This window comes from Apteryx mantelli, chromosome 35 (assembly GCF_036417845.1).
Source record: "Apteryx mantelli isolate bAptMan1 chromosome 35, bAptMan1.hap1, whole genome shotgun sequence".
Taxonomy (NCBI): domain Eukaryota; kingdom Metazoa; phylum Chordata; class Aves; order Apterygiformes; family Apterygidae; genus Apteryx; species Apteryx mantelli.
The window spans coordinates 702,852-730,825 of NC_090012.1; the positions used below are offsets into that span (position 1 = coordinate 702,852).

Genomic DNA, 27,974 nt, shown 5'->3' on the forward strand with positions numbered 1-27,974 from the left:
TCGAGCTCCAGCCACAGGTGGGTCCCGCGCCCGAGGCGGCGGCAAACGCGCAGCTGCACCGGCACCACCACCGAGGGACGACGGTGCAAACCAGCGGCCTGGGGGACGCGTCCTCCCGCAGCGCCGAGAGCGGCAGCCCTGCGGAAAGAGCAGCCCTGCGCGGCGAGCAGGGCTCCGGCCCGGCTCCAGCTCCGGCTCCGGCTCCGGCTCCGGCTCCGGCACGGCAGCCCGGCCCCCGGCAGGCCCAGTGCTGCCCCACCGCCGCCGAGGGCTGAGGCCGCACACGCTCGTGCCGCCCCTCGCCCCGCTGCGGGGGGCGACGCCGCCCAGCCCTGCGCTCTCCCGGGGCAAGCGAGAAGCAGCATCTCCAATCCCAACACAAACACGGCTGTAATTAATTTAATAGCCTCATTACCAGCGTCTGGGTGAAACATCAATTAAACTGTCCGGGAGGTTTATTCAGTGGGAAAAGCGACAATGCGAGTCGATTAGCGTTTCTCCCGGCTGCGGCGGCAGCCGCCGGGAGGCTGATAAACGCCTCGGCTCCGGCATGCCGAGGGGCGCCGAGCCCTGGCATTCCCGGCTCCAGCATGCCGAGGGGCACCGAGCCCCGGCATTCCCGGCTCCAGCATGCCGAGGGGCGCTGAGCCCCGGCATTCCCGGCTCTGGCACTCCAAGGGGCTCCGAGCCCCGGTGTTCCCGGCTCCAACCTGGGGCGGCGAGGCTGGAAGCGCAGTGGCTGCGCGGGCTGCCCGGCACGGCTGCCCGGGAATATTAACATTTAATTGGGTTTTAAAAAGTCCGACAGGAAACTTCCCCGAGTGTTTTCAGCCCGGCGGCACGGCCGGCTGCCTGCATCCCTTGCGGCCTTGGAGCGGTGCCGTGAGGGAGCCCGATCCCGAGCCGGGAGGTGGAAGGAGCCGCTGGGAAGGCAGCCGGTGGCTGGAGGCCTCGAGCCTGCGAATTCCCGCTGGGAAAGGCGGGGAGGGAACCCAGGGCGCCGCGGTGGGATGGAGCTCCGGGCTCCAGCGAGGCGCCATGGAGGCAAACGCAGCACGGAGAGCAGAGGGAAACTTTGGGAAAGGCCCCGGGAAGCTGCTGGGTTTCCCTGGGAAGGCCCCAGCGGAGCAGCCCTATGGAGCAGGCGGGCCAAGCCCGGGGTCCCTCCAGCCCCCCGAGCCCAGGCAATGCCGGGGGTCCCTGAGGTGCCCGGAGCGAGTCTTGCCGGGGGGATGGAGCTGGGAGAGCCGAGGTTTGGGATCCGGCCCGAGACCCTCGCAGGTTCAGACTCGCCATGGGGCCGATGGAGAGCGTCGGCTCCGGCAGAGCCGTTCCCAGCTGCGTTTCCTTCCAGAATAATCTGAGCACCTTCCCGAAGCGGAGCCGCTGCTCCAGCCCTGGGGAAGTTTGGGAAGAAACGGGTCATTTTAATGCAGGATGATCCCTGTTCACCAAACCAGGGATCCCCCTGGCCAGCTCGGGAAAATCAAGGCGGTCCTCCCGCCCCGATGCGGAGAACATCAGGCTGGGATACAGAGAATGCCGGGCTGGGATACAGGGAATGCTGAGCCAGGATGCAGGGAATGCTGGACTGGGATGCAGTGAGCACTGGGCTGGGATGCAGGGAATACCAGGCTGGGATGAAGGGAACACCAGGCTGGGATGCAGGGAATGCCAGGATGCAAAGCGGGGAACCCACCCCGGGTGCTGACCCGGCATGTGCCGGGGGCTGGTTGTGCCGGATGCCGGTCGTGCCGGTCATGCCGGGGGCTGGCCAGTGGCGCCCGATACTGGTGGCAGCATGCAGGCATGGAGCCTGCCCTCCGCTTCCATGCGGGGCGCAGCTGGGGCGCATTCCCAAGCATGCCACAAACTCGGGAAAACCCCCGGAGCAGACGCTCGGGGAGCTGGACGCACGGCCGGAGCGGCACGGCCACGGTGCCCCGACGGCCACGGGCTCACCCGTCCCGACGGAAACCCGCCGCCGCGCTCCCGGGTGGCTTCCCGCGGCTTCGGCACGTGCCCTCGCGCCTCCGAGGCCGAGCAAACCGCCTGCCTCCTCCCTGCCATCCCCGTCCGAAGCCTCCGAGCGGGGCCGGAGCGGCTCGGGGAAGAGCGGAGCGGAGGCGCGCCAGCTGCCGTCCCCCGGGAGCGGGGCGGCGGGGCGAGGGGGAGGCGGGTTGTTTCCCCACCAGGCTTTTCCAAAGCATCTTATCTTCCCGGCTGCTGCTTTTCCGGCTGGGATCGGCGGCGCGGAGGGGCTGCGCCCGCCGGGGCTCGGCGCGTTGGCAGCGCTTTGATGATCGTTGTCGTTATTGCTCCGCGGATTTCCCGAGCACGCGTCGTCGCCAGGGCTGGGAAACAGCCCTCGGCGCGCGGAGAGGCTCCAATCCCTCCCGGGGCCGGATTCTCCGCCGCGCAGACCGGAGGCAGCTCGTTTGCACCGGCCGGGGAGCCGGGGGCTTCCCGCAGGGAGAATTTGGGCTTTTGGGTTTTTGGGTTTTTTTCCACAAAACACCTGTTCCTACAGACGAGAACTCTGCGGTTTTTGTTTTCGCAGCGCATGACGCTCATTAACCGGGATTAACCGACATCCAACGAGCAAAACCTTGCTTTTCTCCCAGACGCTCCCCCACCATTAACGGGCAGCAGCAGCAGCAGCAGCCGCAAAAATAATCATCATCATAACAATAATAATAATAAAAATAAAAAAGCCAACAGCAACAACAACCCACAACATTTCGTTTCCTCCCGGTAAATCCCGACCACCTGCCCGCTCCGGGCCACGGCGGCGGCGCGCGGGGGGGGTCCCGGAGGTGGCGGACGAGGTCGGCGCAGCGGGAGAGACCCCGGGAAGTTGGGGGGGGGGGAATCTCGGCGTGTGTGGGGGGCATCTCGGTGGGGAGGGGGGATCTCGGTGGAGGGGGGGGATCTCGGTGTGGGGGGGGGTCCCGGCAGCCGGGGCGAGACCCTCAGGTGGTGCAAGGGGAGAGCGGGGGCAGGTGCCGGCGCAAGGGGGGGTGGGGGGGGGCGGTGGGATTTGGGGGGCCGGCGGAGGGGCGGCGCTGCAGAACCGCCCCCCCCTCCCCGGGACCCCCCCCCCCGCCCCGGTCCTACCTGGGCTGCGGCTCGGCTCCGTCGCCCGGGGGGCCGCGGCCAGACCCGCTTCCCGGCGCCGGTTACTTGTCCATGGCGCTGCCTGGCAGGAGCCGGCGCTGCCGCGAGTGGGAGGGCGGCGGGGCCGGGGGGGGGCGGAGGCAGAAGCGCGGAGGGAGGCGGGAGCCCGGCCCGCTACCGGCCGCCCCCGCCCCGCCGACGGGCACCGCCGGGCACCGGGACCGGGGGGGGGTGGGCACCGGGACCGGGGGGGGGGGGGGCATCGGGACCGGGCAGCACCGGGGGGCACCGGGGTCGGGGCAGACCCTGGACCGGGGGGGGGGGGGGAAACGGCACCTGGGGAGCCCCGAGACCGGGAGCGGGGAGGGGGAAACCTCCCCGGGGGGGCACCGAGGTCGGGGGAGACCCTGGACCGGGGGGGGCAACGGCACCTGAGGAGCCCCGAGACCGGGAGCGGGGGGAGACCCGGGATCGGGATGCACCGAGGTCGGGGGAGACCCTGGACCGGGGCGGGGGGGGGAGACCTGGGAGCGGGCAGCGCCTCACCAGGGAGCATCGGGACCGGGGGGCACCGGGGATGGGGAGGCATCGGGACCGGAGGGAGCCCCAGGACCGAAGGGGGCACCGGGACCGGGGGAGACCCGGGGCCGGGCAGCACCTCGCCGGGATGCACAGGGGCTGCAGAGGCACCGACACCGGCGGAGACCCGGGATTAGCGGGGGGGGGGAGGGGGCACCGGGACCGGGGGAGAGCCGGGACTAGGGGGGAGACCCAGAAGCGGGAGGGGCCCCGGGACCGGGCAGCACCTCCCCGGGGTGCAGAGAGCCCGGGGGGCACCGGGACCGGGGGAGCCCCGGGGCCGGGGCCGCCGTTCAGCACCGGGGCGGCGGACAGCGCCGCTGGACAGCTCCGCGCCGGGACGCCTGGGCCCCTCCGCCCCCCCCCAAAAAAACCAGCCCTGCCTCAGTTTCCCCTTCCGAGCTGGGCGGCCCCTTCCCGGGGCCTGGCGCCTCCATGCCCATCCCGGAGCGGGAGGCGGGGGGGCCCCGGCTGCGCACACCCCCGGGGTGACCCCAAAACCGAGGGGACACCCATGGAGGGCCCCCACTGCCAGCACAGCGACTGCCGGGGGGGGGGGCTGAAACCGCCCCGCGCGGGGCAGCACGGCTCCCCCCCCGCCCACGTCCGCCGGCCCCGAGAGCCGGGCGCTGGGGTCTCTGCACCCGGCAGGCGACAGCCACCGCTGCCGCCGGGGGTTATTAGAGCCCCCCCAGACGCCGCAGGAAAGCCGGGGGGGTCCCAGGACGCGGGGAAGGAGCCCCCGAGGGCCCGAAGGCAGAGGGGAGACCTGTTGCGTCGCCGGAGAGGAGGCCGAGCGCGAGGCCGCCCCGCGCCGGGGGCTCGCGGGTCCGCGTCCCCCCCCCCACACACCCACCCTGCACGGCCAACGGCCGCCCGAGTCCCCCCCCCACCCCCGTCACCTGCTGGGATGAGTCACCCGCGCTTCACCCACGCCCGGGGCCGCTTCGGCATCGCCTGGAGCCGCGTTTTAACCCCGCGAGCGCAGCTCCGTGCGCCGTCTCCCTCGCGGCGCCTCCCCGCGCTCCGGCCCCTTCCTCGGCCGTGGCACAATTAGCACAGGAACCAGATGCGAACGCGCTGCGGCGAGGAGGGGAGGCACCTGGCAGCGAGGCTGAGAGACTGTCGACGCCGCCGCCGCGCAGCAAACCCCGGCGAGGAGGGGGGGGTGGGGGGAGCTCGCGGACGCCTACGCGAAATCCCGGCTGGGGGCTGACCCCAGCGACGGGGGCGGTCGAGGCTGCTTTGAGCGCTCGGCGTCAAACCGCTCGGCTTGCGGCTCCGAGCGCCGCGCCGGGCTCTCCCTCCTCGCCGCTCTGCGCTCCGCGGGCTGGAGCCCGGCCACGGCCCATCCGCGGGGCGCGGAAGGGAGCCGGGCAGCGAGAGGAGCCTTGCGGGCTTTTCCTGGCACCCTCGGGCATTCCTCGGGGAAGAAAGGGCTGCCAGCAGGAAGCTGGGCACACGTGCGCGTTTACTGGCTGGGGCACGACAAGTTTACATCCAAGTTGGCCGTAGCCTCGCTAAGACCGAGGCCAGGATCTACCCGGGCTGGCTCCTGCCTCGGTGGCAAGACTGGAGGATTCTGGGGGTGTTTCCCCACGTTCAGCCTCGTCCCCCGCCAAGGCACCGTCCTCCTCCGCCGCCTGGTCCCGCGGCTCTCGACGGAGCCTCCGACGTGGCCCGGCCACGCTCTTTGGGGCACCCCGCTGCCGCCGCAGACCGTCAGTCCTTCGTCGCGCCCGCGTCGGTGGGGCCGAGGCTGCGCTGGGCTCTGCGCGCCGCTTCCCAGCGGAGCCGCTCCAGGACGCACTGGGCCGTCTGCACCAGGCTGTGCTGCAGCCGGGAGAGGAGAGACGGGGGGGTGACGCCGCGGCACGGAGAAGCCGGACGCTGACGCCGCCGACGCCGCGTGTGCGCCCCGCTCCGGGACGAGCCGCCCGCTCACCTGCAAGACGTGGAGCCCCTTCAGGCACACCACGGCCAGCTCGCAGAGCCCGTCGGAGGTCAGGTCCGCGTACTCCATGGAGAGCAGCGGGCTGGGGAAGCTCCGCTTCCAGAGCAGGTGGAACTCGCCGCCCCGCGGGGATGCGGCCGGGGACCCCGCCGCCGCGGCCTGGGGAGCGTCGGGGCTCCCGTACTTGTAGCAGAGCAGCTCCTGCGGCACAGAGAGACGGACACGTGCTGGGAAACGGCAGGCGAGTTTGAGAGGGGGATTCGCCAGGCTGGGGAGGCAGCGCAGCCTCGCAAAGCACAGGCTCAGCGCGAGAGGAAGCGCGTTTAACGCCCCCCAAAAAAAAACCCAGGAAAAGCCAAAGATCTGCTCGAGAGCTGTCTGCACGTCGGCAGAAGGAACGCGGAGGTTTAAGAGGAAACGTGCAACACGCGCGTCACGTGTCTGCGCTTCGTTCAGCGGTGGAACTGCCGGCTGCGGGGTTTCACGGCCGCGTGCCGGCACGGGCCCTGCGGGCTGCCCCGCTCCCCCCGCCCCGCTCACCTGCCCGTAGGTGCCCAGGAGGATCTCCCGGGCGCCGTCGAAGTCGACGTCGGTCACCAGGGCGCAGAGCACGCTGTCGTACTGGTCGCTGCCCGGCAAGGTCACCTGGTCTCCCAGGCCCCTCGTCAGCACGTCCCTAGGGGAGCCGAGGGCGGAGGGGGAGACGCCGACAGCTGACACTCGGCTCGGCTCGGCTCAGGAGCGCGGAGGGCACGTTCCCGCCTCGCGGCCCTCCCTGCTCCAAGCCGGGGCGCTGCCGGGAGTCACGGCACGGGGAGTGGACGCCTCCCGGAGCCGCCAGCTCCGCAGGGCCCAGCTGGAGGAGCCGCGTCCAACAGCAAAGAGGGGCTGAGCCCTGCTCGCAGGGGCGGACGCGGCCTCGGCGGGGCCTTTCCGCCTCGCCGCGCCGCCGCACTCACCTGTACACCACGGAGAGCTCGATGGTGCTGGTGACAAGGACGCTGTAGCCCTGCGGGGCGCCGGCCTCACCTGCGAGGGGCAAGGAGGACACGCGGTCGGGCGCGCAGCCGGCCGGCACGCGATGCCCAGGCTCTGCGGGGCGCTGGGCGAGCTGCCGGGATGCGCGCGCCTCCCGCTCCCCAGCCCGCTCACGGAGGAGGAGGAGGAGGAGGAAGCCCGCGTCGGGGACAGCGTCCCCGTGCCCTTGCCCCCACGGCGTTTTCCGGGGCCGCGGAAGGGCTGTGCCCCACCGGCTCTCCCGCCCCAGCCTCTCCGACGGCAGCGGAGGGCTGCTGGGTGGGAACCAGAGCTCCGCAGAGCTCTAGGTCCCTCTGCAAGCAGCGATCAGGATTTAAAGAACAGACCCGTCCGTATTTAGCACGTCTAGGCTAAACCCACGGAGCCGCATCAGCTCTGCCACGCACAACCCGCCGTCGCCCGGCTCTCACCACTCTCGGTTGCGTCAGCGCCCGGCTCCTCCCGAGGGCAGGCCGACGGCAGGGCGAACACCAGCACCTTGGAAATGGGGCCGTCCTGCTGGATACTCCAGCTCTGGAGCACCACTGCAACGGAGAGAGCGGAGAGAGCGGCCGCTGCGGGGCTCGCCGAGCCAGGCCGGGCCGCGAGGGGCTCCCGGCAGCCGTCCTGCGGACACCGGGAACGTCACTGCCCCATCTCCAAGGAGGACACGGCCTGGGGCAGGGAGGCATCCGGCATCGGATCCAGAGCCGAACCCGGGGCCGCTCCAACAGCTCCCGGCCCAGGGCAGCAGCCTGCCTTGCAGCAGGTAAGACACGACTTAGCTGCCGCCAACGGCTACTGCCCCGCGGACCGCAACGGAGCCAGACTGGTTCCTCGGAGCTGAATTATTCCGCGCTCCGGATACCCGCACGGAGAAGCGGGGAAGGGCAGCCGGCTCTCACCTCTGCTGGCCTGGTCCACCTGGGCAACGCGGACGTAGCCGCTCTGGCAGCCGAAGGCGGTGATGCGCTGGCCCGAGCTGGGGATGTTGCAGACGTCCAGCCAGAGCACGCTGCGGGGCGCGGGCGAGAGGCGAGCCTGAGCGCGGCGCCCGCCGGGGCGGCCTGCTCCGGGACGGGAGGCGAAGCCGTCCATCGCTGTCGCGCTCGGCGAGCCGCTTCCTCTAACGAACTTACTTGCTCGGCAGCTCCTGGAGCTCGGGAAAGAGGTTCTGGACCGGTTGTTCCTCAAACTGGTGCAAACCTTCGTTCTGCGCGGGAGGAAGCAGGGCGGCGGCACTGAGCGACCCCGCGGCCGTCACCTTCAGCCCTCCCGAGGCGGCAGAGGGCTCGGGCTCTGCCCTGCCTTCCCCCAGCCTCATCCCTGCCGGGGCAAACGCCCTCCGCGTGCCCAGCCCCGAAATCCGGCACGTATCGGGGCACAGAAAACCCAAAATACCGTGTGGGCTCAGCGCCCCCGCTCACCTCCTTGTACAGATGGATGCAGGGGTCGTTCCCGCTCAGCAGGAAGACGGTCTCCGGCTTGTCCCCGACACAGACTCTGTGCGGACAGAGGAGAGGGTTACCCAAAAAAACGGCCCGGCGAGCTGTGGGGAGGGAGCAGCGCGGCTGGAGCGAGCGAGGTCACAGCTGGGACGGAGAAAGCCGCAGCCCCTCGCAGGGACGCGGCTCCGAGGGGTGCCGCAGGCTCGCGGGCTCCGCTGGGCTTCGCGCGTCACGGGAGGAAGCGGGGAGCGAGCGGAGACGACTCCCCGCGCCGGGGCGAAACGCTGCAGCTCAACAGCAGGCAGCGACGCGAGCGCGGCCAGGAGCCGCCGGGAGAGCTCGGATGGACGGAGCGGCCCTGCCGGATGCCTCTGGGGGATCCGAGCGGGGGATCGCCGCGGAGAAGGGGCGCAGCTGACCTGCGCCCCGAAGGATGCCGGGCGCTTGAACGACCAATCCGACGCGAGCGCGGGCGCAGGGAGAGGGCGCGGGCGTCGTACGCACTCGGCGTGGTAGAGCTGGAAAGGCGTGAACTGCAGCTCCAGGTTCAAGCAGCTTTCTGCGGGAAAAGAAGAGGGAAGAGCCCGCGGTGAACGGGCAGAGCCGCGGCTGTCGGCTTCCGACCGACGGCGAGGAAACAATCCGCGGGGGAAAAGCAAAGCCTGGAGACTCCGCTCCAGCGCAGCAGCTGCTGCCCGATCGCTCCGACACGCAGGGACTTGGGTCTGGATTTAATTTCGGGCTCTGCTCGGAGTTTCCGGATGCTGCCAGGCACGAACTGCGTCCCAGCGGGCCTCAGGCAACGTGACGAGGGGGAAAAACACAGCAGCGTTTGCTCCCTCGAGCTCTTTCTCCGCGTCAGCTGCTCCGGTCAGGGGCTGCGCAGAGCCCGTCAGAGCTAATTAAAGACGGCCCTGACGAGGCCAGGGAAGGGCCTGCCGCTACGGCAGCCCCGCGCGGATCCCTGGAGCCCCCCGGCCGGGAGGCAGAGCCGCGCGGCGGCCGCTTACGCGCTATGGAGTCCAGGTCGTACTCGGAGCCGGGCTCGTAGTCGCAGTAGATGTTGAGGAAGGGACTCGCCTTATCCCCGGAGTCCTGGGGAGCAGCGGGAAGGGGTCGGGGCGTGCGGAGCCGGCGGGAGGCCCCGTGGGCGCCGGGGGCAGAGCCCCGCCGTACCTTGATGAAGGTGATTCCCACCACGAGGCCGCGTTTCGGAGGCGACTTCCGGAAGGAGTCGATGGAGACGATCTCGGCGTCGACTGCGGTGGCAGCGGCGTGAGCAGTCCGTGCCGCCCCCGGGGGAGCCGCCGGCCCCCAAACGGCCCTGCCCCCCCACCCAGGACCGCCCCGGCGACCCCTGACCCTCCGTGACCCCTGACCTGGCCTATAGATGGGCTACTCCCTGTTGACCTTTGTGACCCCTGACCTAGGATATAGGTGTCCCACCCCTACCCTCATGTGACCCCTGGCCCTCCATGACCTGTGACCCAGGGGGCCTGCTCCTCCCCCTAATGTGACCCCTGACCCTCGTGACCCCTGACCTGGAACATAGGTGGCCTGCCCCTCCCCCAATGTGACCTCTGACCCTCATGACCTCTGACCTGGGACACAGGTGGCTTGCTCCTCCCATCCCCGTGACTCCTGACCCGGAACACAAGTGGCCTGTCCCTCCCCCCAACGTGACCCCTGACCCTCCGTGACCCCTGACCCGGGACACAGGTGGTTTGCTCCTCCCATCCCTGTGACCCCTGACCCTCTGTGACCCCTGACCCGGGACACAGGTGGCCTGCCCCGCCTCTCACGTGACCCCTGACCCTCTGTGACCCCTGACCCGGGGCGCAGGCGGCCCGCCCCTCCCCCCAAGGTGACCCCTGACCCCGCACGACCCCTGACCCGGGATGTAGGTGAACTGCAGCTCCCGGGCGACGGGCCGCAGCTTCTGGCGCAGGTCGTGGTACCGGAAGTGAATCACCTTCCCCTTCAGGGTGGCGGCCAGGAGCCCCGCGGGGCCCTCGCCGCCCGCCAGCGCCGCCAGCCCGTACACGTTGCTCTGCGAGGCGAGCCGGGTGAAGCTGTCCTCCACCAGCGGGCAGCGCGCCGCCATGGCGGCCCCGTTCCCGTTCCCGTTCCCGATCCCGATCCCGGGCCCCGCTCCCGGCCCGGCAGCGCCGCAGCCGCTCCCGCTCCCGACCCCGGGGCCTGCGCCGGCTCCGGCGCGCTGCTGACGTCACCGCGGCGACGCCGGGCCCGCCCCCAACATGGCGGCGGCCGCGGGGGCGGGGCGAGCCTGGCTCCGCCCCCCAAGGCGGGGGGGCAGGGGGTGGGAGGGGCTATGGGGCAGGACAGGGACCCCCAGGGTTGGGGGGGGCTCTATGGGGCACCACAGGGACCCTTGGGACATGGGGGGGCTCTATGGGGCAGGACAGGAACCCCCAGGGCATGGGGGAAGCTATCGGGGGCTCTATGGGGCACAACAGGGACCCTTGGGACATGGGGGGGGCTCTATGGGGCATGACACAGACCCCCAGGGTTGGGGGGGGCTCTATGGGGCACAACATGGACCCCCAGGGTGGGGGGGAAGCTGTAGGGGAGCTCTATGGGGCACGACAGGGACCCTCAGGGCATGGGGGGAAGCTATGGCAGAGTTCTATGGGGCACAACAGGGACCCCCAGGGCATGGGGGGGGCTATCAGGGGCTCTATGGGGCAGGGTTGGTGCCCTCAGGGCTGGGGCAGGGATTATTGGGGGGGGCTCTATGAGGCAGGACATGGCCACCCAGTGCATGGGGGGTGGCTGTGGGGGCTCTATGGGGCACAACAGGGACCCCCAGGGCATGGGGGGGGCTCCAAGGGGCAGGACAGGGACCCACAGAGCATAGGCAGGGGGGTTACGGGGCAGGGCTGCGACCCCTGGGGCAGTTATGGGGCTGGGCGCACCCACTTCCATCGCTCCTCCCTCCATCCGCGCAGCCTCTGCCCCACACCGGGGGGCCGCAGTGTGGGCAAGAGCTGCCCCAGGGGGGGCGCAATCTCATTAGGGGCAGCAGGGAGTCATTAGCAGGGCAGGAAGGGGGGCCGGGGGCACAGGGAGAGCAGTGGGGCAGCACAGGGAGGGGGCAAGAACATGGCCAGGGCCCCATCATCATCATCATCCTCCTCCTTCCTCCGCTTCCTGCAATTCAGCCAGAGCCGAACCCCGGTCACGGAGAGGAGGGAAGCACTAAGGGGGCCGGAGGGGATGGAGAGAGAGGCAAGCACCCCCCTCCTGCTCCGCGCGGGCTCCGCGCGGAAGCACAGGGCCCTTTCCCAGTTCCGCTCATGCAAAGTTTTATTGGCCGTGTGCAACTGGTCGCTACAGGCAGCGCGAGTGGAGTGGTCGACGTTAAAACATGCGGCAGCACCTCCCGTCTCCTTCAGCTGACCGGGGCCCGGAAGCGGGAACGGCCGCGAGGGAGGCGTGGGGAGCAGGGCAGCCCCGTCCCGCCGCCCCACACCGCGTGCCCAAAGCAAAGAGGGAGAAAAACCTGAAACCCTTTGGGCAGCCAGGATTTTGTGCACGATTCTGCGCGGGAGTCAGAACAGAGCCAGGGCTGCCGCCTCCCCCCCGAGCACCGTGCTAGGTCCGAGCCACCCCCGTCGCAGGAAGGGGAAAGAAATCCTTCATCTTCCTCCTCTTTGGGCTCCCCTACCGGCAGCTGGGAGGGACGAGGGCTCCGAAGTCATTCCCCTCCCGACGCTTCTTAAAAAGGGAACTGAAAGCCCCGAGAAGGAAGGAGCGAGAGCAGCTCGCACGCAGCTGCTGGTTTCAGGGAAGGAGGCTGCTACAGGACGCGTCTGCTGCCGGCAGTGTTTTTAAGAGCGTTCCTCTCCGAAATAAGCAGGGAAGCAGCGAGGCCGGGGGCAGGCTCCCCGCGCGGGAGAGGCGATGCCCAGGCTTCGGTGCGCTGCGAGAGGGGAGAAGTGCAGAGACTGCTCGAACCGAAGCGGCGGGAAAGGACGGGGCAGGAGTCTCTGCTGCTATCTAGCCAAAACTGGGGAAATTTGAACTAACAAGGGCTACGTCGCATCGATCCCAAAATCCCTGCCTGGGGCGAGCAAGGTGTTCAGGCCGCCCAGCCCAGGAGGGAAGGAGGCGCAGCCCAAAGCAGGCCCCCGTCCCGGAGAATCGGGACCACCCGACCTCCCCGTCCCAGGGGGAGAAGCTGCTGAACAGCGGGGCGAGAAGTGAGGAGAGGCGGTTGTGGGCCGTCTGCTGAAGCCAGCACGGGGGGGCAGGAGGGGGAAGCTAACGCAGGCTTAAAACCTCAACTCGTATGGAATATATTATACAATTAAATATCTGAAGAAAGGTTCATTTACAGTGAGGGAAGGGTTAAAGCCAGGCCCGTGGGGCAGGAGCTGGAGGCAGGTTGGGGCAATCTGAAGAGCAGAAAATGGGGTCGCCTTAATACTTTTTTCTCTAGAACAGCCAAGCCGGGCAGCGATGTCTCAGGCCCCGGCCCTGACCAACAGCTCCGCTCTTTGGGTTGCGGGGAAAAGGGCCACGAGAAAGGTTAATGCTATTTGGAGGCCAATTCCTTCTCCCTCCAGACCTTGCCCTCCCCACCCTCCCAGATCTCTCCGCAGGGCGCTGCGTTGAGAATTGCCTTTAACCAGGAAGGAAGGGGCAGGCCACTGTTTAACGCAAGTCCTCCTCTTCGCCCTGGATGGTTTTCTTGATGCGGAGCAGCATGGTGGTGAGCCACTGGTCCAGCCGAGAGATGGAATCGTATTCCTTTACCTAGAGGGAGAAAAACATCCTCAGAGAAAGGCGGAGAGCAGGGAAGAGGCAAAACACCCAGCAGCACTAGCTTTCAGGGAAGCACCAGACAGGCTCCTGGTTAGGGCGTTATTTGGGAAGGAGAGTCCGAAGAGCCTTGGGAAAGGAATTCAGGGTGTTATCAGGCAGCACGGCCTCAAGGACAAGGTGCTGGGACACAGGAGATCCCTTCTACCGCTTGAAATCAGATCCGGTGGCTGCGCCCCAGACACCCGCCTGCGCAGTGGGGCAGCACTGCTGACCTCCAGGAGCAGAGTACCTGGAGATCTCTACGAACTTGGTGATAAAGAGGGTCTGAGAAAGTGGGAACGGGGCCAAACATTGCACAAACACGTGCGAGAACCTGCAAAGCGAGGAAAGCTCTGGAGAGCAAGCTGAGGGCACAAAGCTGGACCTGGAAGCATCCGTGGTGGACGCAGGCAGGCAAGAGCTTTTCCCTTCACGTTTGCGGTACCTCCCCACAGCGTGTTTGCCCTAGAGGAACTTTTAAGACAAGATGCTTCCAATCAGCACGTAACTTACCGCATCAGTGTAGCCGTCTATGTTCTGTTCCTCGTGAGCATCCAGCAGCTTCTACGAAAGAAAAAGAGCACGCAGGAGATCAGCAGAGGTCTTCCTCCGTTCCCACGTGCTGCAGGGCCTGCCAGCACTGCCTGCCTCCTCGAGAGGTGCCGTGCCGCACATGCAAAGCCCTTGCGGTTGAGGGCAACGACGGAGGGAAAATCCACCGGCCTCCAGGGAGGTTGCGGGCCAGCGCGTGTCCTGCAAACTGCCGCTAGGTTGGCTTTACGCCTGAGTTTCTTAAGAACAGATTTGGAGAGCAGCAGGGGGGAAGGAACTGCCTTGGCAGGGCAGAGCAAAGGCCCATCTTGTCCAGGATCCGCGCTGCGAGAAATCACACTTGGGGCAGCCAGCCCACAACTCTAGTGACGGAGTTCTGGTCCAGGTGCCTTTTAGCGCTCCCCGGGAGCAGGCCGTGCTCCTTGCTGCAATTCCTTATGGCGTTTCTTTCCTAGCCACTCCGTGACGCAGGTTAGAGGAGGGAATTAACTCTGCTACTCACTTTGATCAACTTGCACTCCCTGGATTCCATGAAAGCCGGAAACATCTCTTCGTACTTCTGCACGGCCAGCTAGAGAGCAAGAGATGAGATGAGCACCCACAGGGAGAGAAGCTTGAAAAAGGACTGGGGGAGGCCGTCTCACAGCCCCGAGACCCCAGCCCCCTTCCGACCCTCTGCTTGCAGCCAAGACATTCGTTTGCTGCGTCAAGGGGCCGGGCACCCCGCACCCACCCCAGACGAGCAGCTCTAGCCTTCCCCAAACCTTTGCATTGAGCATGTCGATGCAGAAGTGGCAGAGGGCCGCCTTGAAGAAGTACTCCTTGGCGCTGTACTTCAGCAGGGGACTGTCCATCGCGCTGGTGCCCACCTGGAGAAGACACCAGGGATGAGAGAGGCTTCCTAAGATACTTAAGTCGTGTCAGATCTGAACAGGGCAATTGCAAGAGGGGCTGCAGCAAAGAGCTTCTGGTAACGGCCCTTTTTGCTGCAGCAGAGACTGCCAGCCCGTTCAGAGGCCTTTAAAGGGCCACCTACCTGCCCCCCACTTTAGGGAGCTCATTTACAGGCCGGCAAGAAGCCTTTTGCAGTTAAAGACAGGGGTGAAGACAAACCTCAGCATCTCCAGCGGGCACAAGCCATCATGTTTTGCAAGAGGGCTGGCAGCGCCTGCCCTTCCAACGCAACGAGGAGTCACAGACCTGCTCGTAGATCTCCACGGCTTTCTGGTACTGCTCCAGCTGAGCTGCGTAAGTGGCCACTTTCAGCAAGCACTTGTTAGCAGAGCTGTGGGGAGAGAGAACCGGGAAAGCTCAGGGCGGCCGGCACTGCCCTCCGCCGGTGCACGCACACGGAGCATCACCGCCCCGGCGCGTCCGACCGGATCGTGCTATCCGCAAAGTATTGTTTTAACCCTGTCGTGGGAGTCCCACCTTCCCTTCCAGCACGTATGTCAGTGCTGCAAGCCGTAGCGCCCCTGCCCCTCGGACACCCCAGCTCCTGCCTCGCTGCAGGACATGGGTTTCCCCAGAGAGGGAGAAGTGGCTGAAGCTGTTAAGCACAGGAGACCGATTCCTGCGAGTTTACTGGTGCCAGAGCACAGGGAGCAAGGGGCAGTTGGGAACCCTCCCCTCTCCCATACGACTGAGCTTCTGCAACGGGACAGGCCACGGCTTGCCTGCACAAGCAGAAAAGGGTGTCACACCTTGCCCGGTTCAGAAGCTGGTGGAGAGGACGGGGAAAGAAGCCAGCACCAGCAAGGCATGCAATACCCCTTGCTCCAGCGGGGGAAGTAACTTCAGAGACAAACTTAGTCACCATCTGTTTCCCGACCCTCTCTGGGCTGTTACAGCTCTTGTCCTGCCCGGGGAGCTGCAACGACAGCTCCCGGAGAGCCAGGAGCAACCGAGGTCGCAACGTCCGCAGCCATGTCTTTATACCTGTTGGACTCTTCCCCTTTGTAGTAGTCTGCAGCCTGCTCATAGTGGGCTATCGCCTAGAAGGAACGCAAACACAGTGAGAGCTCCCCAAGCAGGGAGTAACGTACCATTTAAAAAAAAATAAAGAGAGAAAAAAAAAAAAGAAAAAATATATATCAGAGATGTACAGCCTTCAGCAATGCTGCGCCTGAAACCGCTTGGGAGAATCCTTCACAGCCGGGCCTTGCAGGACGCATGCACGCTCCAATCCGCCCACGCGGCTTCCGCTATCGGCGCTGCCATCTGTGGCTGGCTCCTAACGCAGGGCCCGATATAAAGGTGGCAACTGTCCGGCAGCTCCCCCGCGGGGACAAGGTCAGAGAGAGAGTGCGGCAAAGCCTTGACAGAACCTGGACCTTCCAGCCGGATTCGATGCCAGCGAATGCCCCAAGACATCGCAGCGCCACCAGGCTAAGCGAAGACACGCTCCCTCCCCAAAGAAAACAAGCTTAGAGATATTTTCCTCTTTCCAGCCCATTCTTTAAGGGGGCGGCTCATCTCCTCGCTGCTTGTGGGTACATTTCACACGCATATCTCCTGCCAGCAGGCTGGGGACCTATTGGGCAACCGCAACCAAATGTGAAGACAAATCACATTACTTTCGTTAAGCCTATAGGATCAGTGTCAAAGAGGGGGAAGGCCTTCCCGATGGGAGCTCGCCCAGCTGGGGGCTGGCGCATCTGGCTGCACAAGCTCAGCCCTTCTTAGGGAATGACAGGAGCCCAGCCGCGGGGCAAATGCAAACAAAACAGGTTATTCCGTCAGCAGCAAGGCTGTTTACAGATGGGGGAAGAGCGACTGGCAGGGCAGGACGGACAGGAAGGCCGCGGGAGATGCCCAGCCGGCTAGCTAAGCAGGAAGGGAGACGTGTCCTATTATCTGGCACGTCCATAGATCTGATAGGTGTTCAGGAAGCTGGAGCTGCATCTAGGAGCTGCATTTGTGAAGTTGTCATGGGAACATACACACGGAGTACACCGCTCTAGCGACAGCAAAGACACTGTGGGTTATTCCCAGGAGTTGTCAAGTAGGATGTCACAAAGACTTGCTGGGAGGAGTGTCAAGAACAGCACTAAATTAACTCATGAAGCGAGCGGAAGCCTGAATTAGATCCGTGCAGGATGTGGAAACTTGTTTCCCTTTAAAATAAACCTGGTTTATTTCACTTCGAGCCAGCAAGGAACACGTCTAAACTAGGAAAGGAAAAAAATACCCCCATAAGTCACAACACCTAGCCATCCAGGGGTATAAAAAGCAGAAGAGACGGCCCTTCAGGGTGCCCAAGGCAGGCAGGCATTTCAGCCTCTGCAGAGGCAGAAAGCTTCACTACCTTGATTGGTAGTGGTGATTTCTTTTCAGATGGCTCCGGTGACCTGTTCCTGCAGTTCTCAGACACCCACGCAAGCCTGAAGCTTTTATTCTTTCATTAGCTGCAGCGGCAAGGCCATTCCAAGCGTTTTCCCAGGTCCGTACAGGGACTGACACGCTCCAGGAAGTCTCGCAGGTATTTGAGCTTAAAGCCCCCTTCCCGGCAGCTTTCGGGAGGCCAGCAGACCTCAGCAGGGCGGCTAACGCACCAGGAATGTTTCGGGGAAGAGGCAGGAACAGCCTCAGGGCAAAGGGCGCTTTGCGCAGGGCATGGCGTCCTGCGCACGCGTGACAGTGCCGAGCTCGCCCGTCAGGGCTGCAGTGAATCAGCAATGCCCGTACCGAGCACCTGCACTCCGTCCCAGCCATGAAGCCTCTGGGTTTCGATGGTTCGCAAATCCCAGCTTCAAGGGAGGAATACATTTACGGGATTCATCGGATGTGGCTCGAGCTGTGCTTCCCCACGCCCCGAGCTGGCAGGAAGCGCTGCAAGGACGGCTCGGCCCCTGCACTGCAAATTCCCCTCTCTCCCCCACGTTTACCTTTTCGATATCCACCAGCTCCGTCTCATAGATTTCCGCTATCGATATGTGGTGTTTCGCGGCTATGGTGAATCGACCCTGAAAGCAGAGACACATTTGCACGTGTGGGCTGGCACTTCTCTCCTCCGCGAGGGGACGTTTGGGAGAGCGACCCCAGGCTCCACAACAGCAATCTCGACACCAGCGCTCGGCTCCGAGACGGGCGCGCTGCCTAACAGCTGCTCTGAGAGCAGGCGATGCTGCTCAGCTCATCGTTCCCAGCACTAGGAAAACACTTGTCCCTCGGTACCTGCCCACCTTCTAGCTCCCACCGGACACCGGTTTCAGCCCCATTCTCCTGGGCAGCATCGTTAAGCCTTTGCAATACCAACAAGAGGGACAAAAATGCCAGAAAAAGATGCTGACTTCCACTGGCATCTCTCTGAGCTGATGGCACACCCAAGGAGGTACGTCAAACCCTTCAGCGTCACCACCCTCCCTCCTGGGAAAAAACAGCCATCTCCCGAGGTGACAGAAAAGAGCGCGGCCAGGCTCACCATGTCCGTGTAGATCTCGATAGCTCTGATCAAACAGTTAATGGCCTCTGAAAAGAGAGAACAGATTTGTGAACACAGGCGCTTTGGAAGAGCAGCGCCGTTCGCCACCCCTCCCTCCTTCTCCCAGCCTCCCCGAAGCGATGAAGCTGTATTTATAGCACGCTCAAAGATCAATAGCTACTCAAGAAAAGCTGCTGAGGCTACAGGCTTCTAGGGAAATTTAGAGCGTGCGAGTGGTGACACCGACCATCGGGGGACTGCGGAGCAAATCAAAGACTCTCTCTCCGTTTGTACCATCGCGTCCCTGTGCCCCCGCGTTAGACAGCCGATGGACAAAAGTCAGACAGTTCGTATCAAGCAGCCTACGAACATTTTGCTGCATCACAGGTCTCTGATCAGAGACCACCTACGACAAGATCAGCAACACTGCTTTCGTACGTACGCGAACCCCAGTGCTAAACGCTGCTACAGATGGAAGTTATCCTAATCCAAGGTGCATGCGGAGTGGCTTCAACAGCAGCAAAGACTCTTCAAGAACAGCATCAACCCCACGGCAAGAAGATGCTGCATTAAAACAGACCCCACCTCCCCCCAGGTAATGCACATCGCTAGAGATGGAGCGGGTCCGACCCATCTGAACCTGCCAGAGGACGGGTAACGCACTCCCAAGGGCGGCTCTAGTTATCGCTTCACCACGCACCATAGCTCCATCCACCGCCCACCGCGCCCGGGGCGGGAGGAGAGGGGAGAAGCACCGATTTCCTGAAGTTCACAGAGCAGGTCAGTACCTAGGAGCAGAACCCAGCACCACGCGACATCGCTCCATCCATCGCCCCGAGCGCAGAACCGCCCAGCAGCCGGAAAGCAGGAATAAGCTACTTTTTTCCCCCCCCTGCCCAGAACAAAAGGCCTTTGTCTAGGGTGGAAAGCATTGAGATGCAGATCCCAAGCAGCCCACGTGGAAGCACAGCCTGCGTAGTACTCCACAGCCCCGATCCTGTCCCGGAGGACCAAGCGCCAGGAAGCGCCTCGCCATCTCTCTCCAGGGCCCGACTCTGCAGTGGGATTCACCGTGCAGCGCTAAGACCCAGCCGCCACTGCTGTTAGCAGCCGGGTGTTTCATCCCGGCCGGGGCTTATCTGGGGGGAAGACGTGCTCGTCGCTCAGACGAGCATCCGAGTCGACCACAGATAGAGAGCCGCACACCGCCCAGGACCGGGCCCGAAGCTGCAGCATTTTGCTTCGCTTCAGGAGGAGCCTTGCCCTAGCGTTCTCCGAAGAGGCGTGGGAGGAATTCTGCCGCAGATAAATGCCAGGCTCCCAGAGACGGAGCTTTTTCTGACTGCTCCCAGCTGTCAGGCTCACAGCGCTCCCTAGCAGGAAGGCGAACAGCCAAGGAGCAGGAGGCGCAGCTGCCATCTGACTGACGGCTGTCGCAATCGAGGCTTCGGCTCATCAAGTCCTAGGGACGTGGGACGGCAGTTCAAGGTGGAGGAGAGACTGGGGGCAGCGGGGGCCGGCGGCAGAGCGTTGTAGCGCAAAAAAAAAAAAAAAAAGAGCTGAGCGGGGTTAGATTGCAGGCTCAAAAGCAGGGGTTCGCGCTGCATCCCACCCAACGGGTGCAGACAGGCCGCGCTAGCGCAGGCACTCGAGTCGAAGGGCAGGAGCTCCCCGCTTCCGGGCCGCGAGCCCCAGCGCTCGCCGCCTGCAGCTCTCAGATAAAGGCCGTCAAGGGCCTTAACGAGCTCCGAGAACGAAGACAGCTCACCTAGGGCAGACAACAGACGTCTTTTTCTTTCCCCAGTCGGGACGCGTGGCCGGTATTTACAGAGGTTTTCCTCCAAGTTCCTCTGCAGGGTCACAACTTAATCTCGGCTTTGCAGGGAGCTCTAGGCTCTGCCCGGGGAGGCACAGGGGTCTGGCAGAGCCTGTCCAGCGCTAACCCTCCGCACGCACCTTGCTTGCCAGGAAGCCGCGAGGTTTCCCCCCCCCGCGGGGCACAGCACCGGCTCCTTCGGCGCGGGAGAACACGCTCCGTCTAGCAGCCGGCGCGGCATCGCAGAGAAGAGGCTGCACGCCCAGAGACGGATCTCCAACCCAGTTAATTCCCCTTACAGCAGCCTTACACGCCGCTCCCACGCGGAGGAAGGCCTGCCTAATTAGCAACGGGTAGACTCACTCCTACCTTCCCCCTCCAGTTACCCAAAAGACACAACAAACCGTACTGGGGAGAGTGAGCGCTTCTCGGCAAGCCCAGCTCAAACGGCCACCCAGCGACCCTCCTCCCGCGAGTCATCTGGAAGCGGAAAACGGGGGCTGCATGCTGCAGAGAGCGACAGGACTGGATATAATCGGAACAGAAATCTCCAGAAGATTAAGCAAATCCTCCAGGAGATTAAATTTGTTTTCTCCTCAGGTTACTTCATTATCTTCTCTGAAAATCACCCAAACTGATCCAGCCACAGGTCGGATAACCCCGGTGTCAGGGATAACTAGCAAGAGAGCTTGCCAGGACCAGCAAAGCCGCTTGGCGCGGGTGAAGCAAGACAAACCCCAGGACCGGCAATCTGCCGGGGAGGAAGACTGCAAAGAGCACAGCTGAACTCGGACTTCCCAGGGATGCCCGTGAAATACCGGCGAGATCCGTTTCCAGAGAGACTGAAAGCACCTTTGTGAAAGGAACAGAGAGGAGGGACATTCGCACAGGGCGGTTGGCCCCCCCAGAAGCTCTAGTTTCGAGCGCTTGCTACCTGGCCACGTGCATGCGCGCTCCCAGGGGATATTCACGCGCTCCTTGCCCTCTTCAAACCCTAAACCCAATGGTCCAAGCTCGTGACAGTTTCTACCGCTGTCTTCCTCCCTGGCATTTCAGCTCAGAGCTAGGATCCAAGCCACCAAACGGGAAGCACACAGGACACCCCAACTAGTTTACGCATCCCGAGGGAGGCCAGCTGAAGCTCCAGATGTCAGGAACGAAGAACATTCACGACAGCGCAAGCTTTCAGCTGGTCTATCAACTGCCAAACACAGCTTCAGAGAAGCACCAGAATATTCCCCCCCTCCCAATCTCTGGCTCTAAACAGAAGTCAGGCTAGGAGTTGCTCTAAAGCTAGAGCGAGGGGAGCCAAATTAAAGCGCAACTCATGCATGACACATGAATCATGACCGCACCGCTCCTAAGACTTCAGCCGAAGCCATATGCTCAAAGACAGGCTCCGCAGGTGGCGCAGGGATTCCCGCAGACTGGGGATCAGCGTCATTTGACAGGCATGCTAGCTGCGGAGGTGAACTTTGCCAGCCTTCAGCTCCTGGAGTGACTTGCAGCTTTGGGAAACGTGTCAATCCAGCCCACAGCAACTCAACTCATTCCCAGAGGTGTCAAGAGGATGGGATAATACACACCCAGGAGAAATCCTTGTGTAACAGGCAAGTAAACTTATTTGGTACACGCTACGTGCAGTCCTCGATATCCAAAATCGGGGCCTTTTATGCATGCCACTGCATCCCTGCCCATAATACAGGAGCAGAACTGGTAGATTTACTCAGTTTTTGCTAAGTCACAGCTCAGTGCTAGCCACACGGCCCGAAGGGCCTCCCTTCTGCTAGCTGGTGGATTCTCTCCCGTCTTCCCCCAGCTGGCAAGAGAAAACAAGCACCTTTCGCGCACTGCTGGCGCCCCACTCTGGGAAGCCTAAAGGAGAAGCAAGCCCTCACCTTGCGGGTCAGCTTTCTTGAAGGCGTTGCCTGCGTCCACGAAGTTGGTAGCTGCATCATGCTTGCTCTGCAGCTGCAGGTGGAGCTGCGCCGCCTGGCAAAAGGCATTCCCTGCGGCTGGAAGGAAAAACAGGAAGCATAATCTTAACCGTTTCAGAGATACGGGCTGGAAAAGCAGGATGCGGGCAGCTTATCCTCTCCTGGTATTTTTAAAACTGGCTTTTTTAGCATGCGACATGTAAGCGGCACCGCAGCCTGCACTAAGGAGCTGCGGGAGGAGTTTACTAGAGGCACCGAGAAACTGAAGTTTGGCAGCACCCAGCAGCCAAAAAATATCTCCTGCTTTGGGTCCCAGTGGAGCGAACGGGACAGGGACTGGGGAAAGGGAGTTGGGCAGGTTGTTTCCAGGAATGCTTCCCTTGGCTGTGCCGTGCCTCTCCTAAGCCAGGAATAGCAGCGTGTGCTCCCTTCCAGATGCCGGAATCGGGCCATATGAACGTACACATTCCCAGTGCCACGTGTAAGGTCTCTCACGGGCTTGTGACACTGGATTTCAGACACGGCAGTTCACTGCTTCCCGGAGGAGGCGGGAGACTGTACCCACAGCCCACGAGACCACGCTCCCGTCTCCACAAACGCAGGGAAACGGCTCACAACTGCAGCCGCGCGCATACGTACCGCTCCAGTTTTTGGCCATTTTGAACATGTTTGCCGCTCGCGCGTAGATGTCGCATGCTTCCTCTATCCTGGAGGAGCCTCTGGAAGAGAACAGAAGCCAGGCATTGCACACGTGTTGCCTGCAGGGAAGCTCAAACCCACCGCCCAAGTGGAAAAAACCTACATTGCTCTACTCAGGCTGCCAACAAGAGCAAAAAAGGTTCCCCTGGGAGGAGCTACTAACAAAGACAAGTCGTCTCGTCTAGCTCCGGATTTACGGGGAACCGGCACCTGCCAGACCCTCCAGTACGGCTTGTGGTTCAGGGCACTGAAGTTAAAATTGAGGCCAACTGGGGGGGGGGGGGGGGGAAGCAGATTTGCTGACTGCAGTTCTGCTTGCTCAGGGCTCGTGCTCGCAGGTGACCGAGGATGGGGCTTAGGAGGCAAGAGAGAAACGCCAGCTCCGGCACCCCGCGCAGTCTAATCCCTCTGGGAAGCACCAGGCCCACGCAGCACGCCAGGGCTGGGCCTTCCCCCCACCCCCCGGCAGAGAGATGCTCCAAAGACTCAGCAGGAGCTGGGCCAGCGCTTCACACAAGCTGCTTTTATTAATAATTAACGAGTGGAGAAATCATCCGGCAGCAAAGAGGCAAAGCATCCGCGCTGTTGCTGTCAGCGAAGCCCCAGCCCACGTCTTCCCTCCGCTGCTAAGCAGCCAAAGCAGATGTTGGCAAGGGCGCAGCCAGCAGCCACCCAAGGGCCGCCCTGGCTCTCGAATAAGCTGGGCAAATTCCAGAAATAGCACGCTGCCGGCGCGCAACGCGACCAGGAGAAAGGGAGAGACCCGAAGGGAAAGCTGGGAGAGAGCAAGCTCATCAAAAAAAAAAAAAAAAGCCAAAACCCGCTTAAAATTCAGGAGCTGCAGCAAACAAGCACCACCCTCCGGCTCTTCAGTTTTGCTAACGAATGCGCACGTCTATTGGCCTTATTGATTCTGACTAAAAACCCTACTGACAAGTCAAGGGAGCTTATTACAGTTGCCTTTTTTCCCCCCCCCCTCCCTTTAAGGCAAAACATGCAATTTCACTCACATTTCCTCCCTCTCGCTAGAAACCTGCAGTTAGAGACGTGGCAGGGACTGACAGAAAGAGTTTGTCGGAGTCAGCAAGCTATTCCACCAGTCTGGATCGGCTTGAACAACCGAGTTCTCTCTCGTTCCCTAGTTTTCCCGCTCCCCAAAACAGGTAAAAGCACCAGCACGGGTGCCTTGAAATTAACCCAAACTCGAGGAGGAAAATTTCCCCTGCACCCGAGAGAGTCATCTACGTTACCAGTGCAATCAATGTTACTAAGCAAATCATTACGATTTACACAAAAAGGGGTGGGGGGAGGAAAATCACTAATCTGCAAACCAGAGTCATTTCCCCTTTTTTCTCAGAAATTCACTAATCAGAAAATCAAGGCAGCCTGCGCTCTCCATCCCAGCAAAGTTTATCTTTTCAGCCTGGAGGAACCAGGCTCCCCTGGAACCACAAGATCCAGTCGCAGAATCAGCTGCTCTGCCCCAACGAAAAAAGAAAAACTCTATTTCCAGTGATTTCATCTTCAGGCAGGACGACCAAGCAGGCCAGCGCGAACGCTGGCGTGCGCGATAACTTCGCCAAGGACGCGATAAGCATCTCGCAGATTGCTGAAGCCAGGCGTCGCACGCTTTGTGATCTGCCTTCAGACCCTCCGGGCTAAAGATAGCTCAAAGAAATGTAAAACTACCAAGGTTTTTTTAGGAGTACGAGAAACAGCCTTTTAACTGAAAGAACGCTGTGATTAAACACCATCGTCGTCCTTTAATATTTAAACGCCCTAGTTTTCTACCTGCCATTAATCTGAAGTTTTCAAATAATAAAAGCAGCATCGAATTTCTTTCGGATCTTGCTACGCAGAAGCAAAGAGTAACTTCAGAGCAACGACAAAACAAACTGCAGAAGAGAAACCAGGTGTCCGGACTGCACCCCGCGAGCGCTGGGAAAACCTCCCGGCGCATCGCCTCCCCCTGCAAAACAAGGCTGACAAACCTTCCCCTTATCAGGGCCCTGCAAGGGCAAGCGATGAACTCGTTCTTCCTTATGAAACCCTCTACGTACTTGGTTAAAGCCGAATTTTGCAGTCTTCCAAGGCTGGACACCTCTGATTTCTCCTCCCCTAGCGATCCAGCTGCGCAAAGCTGGAGCAAGAGCCTAACCAAGCAGCATGAACGTGGAAGAGCCTCCAGCCTTCGTTTACAGAGGTAAATTCAAATTACGCCGAGAAGGCAAGTTAAATCCATGTAATTAGTCCCTCACAAATAAGGTCTGGGCAGGAGGAAACAGAACTCTCAGTCCTGAACAAGCCAGTGCAGAGATGCAGGATCAATTAAGTTTTGGTAGAGCAGAATCCCACCACCACCACCCAAAAAAATTCTGCTGTTTTTAAAACACAAGCTGAGAGCAACTAATTTACGATGAACTTAGGAGCGAGCGCCAGGGAACAGAGTCAGTAAAAGCACCCAACAACTTTTAAGGGCCCCTCGGAAACAGGCGCTGCCTCTCTAAGCACCTTGGTCCTTCCCTTTTAATTTTGCTGTCGTTTCTGAGGTTCCTCACTTCACAACATCACTAAAAGCTCCTCTTTCCCCAAATCCTGAAGGGGAACACCCGGCTCGTCGTTTCAGGGCTCCCTTTGCTGTTTCACCCCTCCTTTAGGGTCGTTTCAGGCTCAGGATGGCGTCGGGGACTGAACCACTGGCCGCCCCAGGGGTCTGAGCTCGTCCCCCGAGGCCTCGGCTCCCGGTTTTAGCCCAAACTCCCTGTTCTCCACCGTCCCCCCCCCTCCTCTCTCCTGCGTGGGGAATGGCCGCTGGCACCCCCTTCGCACTCCGATAGCCCCCTGCCCCCCAGCACCCCCTGGTGCCCAGCCTCCTCACCCCATAGCACCCCCCAACACCCTTCCCCACCCCCTGGCACCCTCCCACTGCCCAAGCACCTCCACCCCACAGCAACCCCAAAGCCTTCCTAATCCCCCCAGGGCTCAGCACCCCCACCAACCCCTGACACCATTCCCCACCCCCAAACCCCCCGTGGGGCCCAGCACTCTCACCCCACAACCCCCAACCCCCCCATAGTGCCCAGCACCCTCATCCCACAACCCCCCAAACCCCCCACAGAGCCCAGCACCCTCACCCCATAACCCCACAACCCCCCCAGCACCCTTCCCCACACCCCAAACCCCCCACAGGGCCCAACACCCTCACCCCACAACCCCCCAAACCCCCCAACACCCTTCCCCACAACTCCCAAACCCCCAGTAGGGCCCAGCACCCTCACCCCACAACTCCCAAACCCCCAGTAGGGCCCAGCACTCTCACCCCACAACCCCCAAACCCCCCGTGGGGCCCAGCACTCTCACCCCACAACCCCCAAACCCCCCGTGGGGCCCAGCACTCTCACCCCACAGCCCCCCACCAGGCCCTAACACCTTTCCCCTCCCCCCCCACTGTTGCCAGGGCTCGGGAGGAGGGTGCCGGCCCCAGGGGGGGGCGGAGACCGAGACCGGGCCCGGGGCGGGCCGGGAACAGCGCACTCACCCGAAGAGGCCGGCGAAGAAGGACTGGGAGCCGCGCACCTTCTTGTCGGCCTCAGCCAGGAGCTGCAGCGCCTCCTTCTCCTTCCCGGCCTGGTCCATGGCGGCCGCCGTACAGACCTGCGCTGCGCTGCGCTGCCCGGGCGCCGCCTCACGTGACGCCGGCGCGCGCCCCGCCCCTCCCCTCCTCACGTGACGCCGGCAGCGCGCCCCCATTGGCGGGCGGCGCCCACGTGAGGCGGGAGGAGGTGAGCGACCCCCCCTTCTCCCGCGGCGGCGGCGCCCCCTGGCGGCCGGAGGGAGGAGGCGCAGGCGGGGCCGGGCCGGGGCCCCCCCCCGGATCCCCAACCCCGCTTGAGCGGGGGGCAACGGCAGCCCTGGGGTGCCCCGGGGGGGGGGGGGGGCACGATGACCCTGGGGCTCCCTAGGAGCTGCGGGGGGGGGCACGGTGACATTAGGATCCCCCCCATCTCCCCAGGAGCTTGGGGGGGGGCCACGGCAACCATGGGGTCCCCTAGGAGCTGGGGTGGGGGGGGGCACAGCGACCTTGGGGCCTCCCAGTCCCCCCAGGAGCTGGGGGGCATGGCAACAGGGGGGCCCCCCAAGTCCTTGGGGGGGGTCACAGTGACCCTCGGGGCTCCCTGTCCCCCCAGGCGCTGGGGGCATGGCAACACTGGGGTCCCCCAGGACCTTGGGGGGGGGGTCACAGTGACCCTGGGGGTCCCCCTGTCCCCCCAGGAGCCAGGGGGGTCACAACAACCCTGGGGTCTCCCTGTCCCACCAGGAGCCGGGGGGCACGGCAACACTGGGGTACCCCAGGACCTTGGGGGGGTCACAGCGACCCTGGGGTCTCCCTGTCCCCCCAGCAGCCGGGGGGGGGGGCACGGTCCCACTCCCCGCAGGGAGCCGCACAGCTGCGCCCGGCCACGCAGAAGCTCGGGCTTTGGGGAGTGCAGGGTCCCTGCCAGAACCTGGCTGCGACAGCGTTAAATAAAAGCGTTTTTGTCCTTTTTTCAGGTGCAGCGACAGGCCAGCGTCGGGGCAGCAGCTCTTCCGGTGCGCTTTCATCCTGCGGTGCTCCGGGGAGGGCCAGGCTCCCGCGGTCCTGCGGGTACCGAATTCACCGAGGATTATTCGGCGACCCCCGGGTTCCGGCCTCGACTCTGATTGACGTTTTGGGCCTCGATGATGGAGCAGGCTACAACGGATCAAATAACGAGGGAAATTGCTCCGGGTCTGCGGCAAGAGCGGGCGAAGCGCGTTGGAGCTCGCTCAGGGCCGCGCGCCTGGCCGCTTCCCCGCCGGCCCAGGCTTTCAGTTGCGACACGCACCCGTGCCTCTGCGCGGCCTCCCCTTCCCTCGTTATACCATAAACCAGCCGGGGAGGATTGCTGCCGCCGCTGTCTTCCTCACTGCGGCCTCTGATTTTTTAGGTGGGCTGGGGTTTACGGACGTGTTCCGCACGGCGCCGTATGCAAGCCGCGCGCCGAGAAGCCGTCGTTGCCCGAGGTGTCCGGATGTGTTTCCGAGCCGTCCGGGGAAGGCTCTGCGCTCCTTTCAAAGCGACACCGCTCCTGCCGCAGCTTTGCAAGCGCTGCGACCTCACCACGTCAAGCCGTTAACCCGTTCCAGAGGCGCAGAAGCCGAGGGCTTCTTTTTTCTCGCTTTAGCGATTTGCAGCCGGGGGAGAGAGCACAGAAACTCAGCAGCCCCGGCACCCTGCTCCAGACTGCGCCCTCCGGGCCACCGCCAGCCCCTTTAAAGAGACATTTAACCAAAATCCCATGTTCTCTATTAATTAGCTAGGACCAAGCTTTGGTTTTTATGGACTCGCACAGATTTTAAGACCGAAAGGGACTTTCAGCTCATCCAGTCTGACTCACCAAGGACACAAAACGTTATCTTCCTTTTTGAGCTCAGTAAGGCGCGTTTTTCTCCCTCGGGGCCAAATAAATGTTTTAGACAGCTTTGGTAGGCCACATGTTTAACATATATCTTAGTGCTCTCTAACCATAGTGGGCACAAAACCATACGGCTGCGAGCCATATGGACTGAAGCTGTGGGCTGCATC

General features: G+C 63.2%; 2 protein-coding genes across 2 annotated transcripts; both read right to left on the bottom strand.

Moving 5' to 3' along the window:
* Window positions 1–5,405: 5,405 nt before the first annotated feature.
* KPTN (kaptin, actin binding protein) lies at window positions 5,406–10,246 on the bottom strand. The gene is made up of 12 exons (XM_067314512.1): window positions 10,009–10,246; window positions 9,292–9,374; window positions 9,126–9,210; window positions 8,620–8,674; window positions 8,095–8,170; window positions 7,807–7,880; window positions 7,573–7,682; window positions 7,112–7,212; window positions 6,610–6,659; window positions 6,191–6,326; window positions 5,642–5,851; window positions 5,406–5,529 (listed from the first exon to the last, which is right to left on the bottom strand). The coding sequence occupies exons 1-12, from the start codon at window positions 10,217–10,219 to the stop codon at window positions 5,419–5,421; spliced, it is 1,302 nt and encodes a 433-aa protein (XP_067170613.1). The 5' UTR covers window positions 10,220–10,246; the 3' UTR covers window positions 5,406–5,418.
* A 1,178-nt stretch (window positions 10,247–11,424) lies between these two features.
* Window positions 11,425–26,046, bottom strand: NAPA (NSF attachment protein alpha). Its single transcript, XM_067314393.1, has 11 exons — window positions 25,908–26,046; window positions 22,310–22,389; window positions 21,632–21,748; window positions 17,918–17,964; window positions 17,382–17,459; window positions 15,433–15,488; window positions 14,695–14,779; window positions 14,259–14,363; window positions 13,997–14,065; window positions 13,456–13,506; window positions 11,425–12,894 (listed from the first exon to the last, which is right to left on the bottom strand). The coding sequence occupies exons 1-11, from the start codon at window positions 26,003–26,005 to the stop codon at window positions 12,793–12,795; spliced, it is 888 nt and encodes a 295-aa protein (XP_067170494.1). The 5' UTR covers window positions 26,006–26,046; the 3' UTR covers window positions 11,425–12,792.
* Between the last annotated feature and the right edge of the window lie 1,928 nt (window positions 26,047–27,974).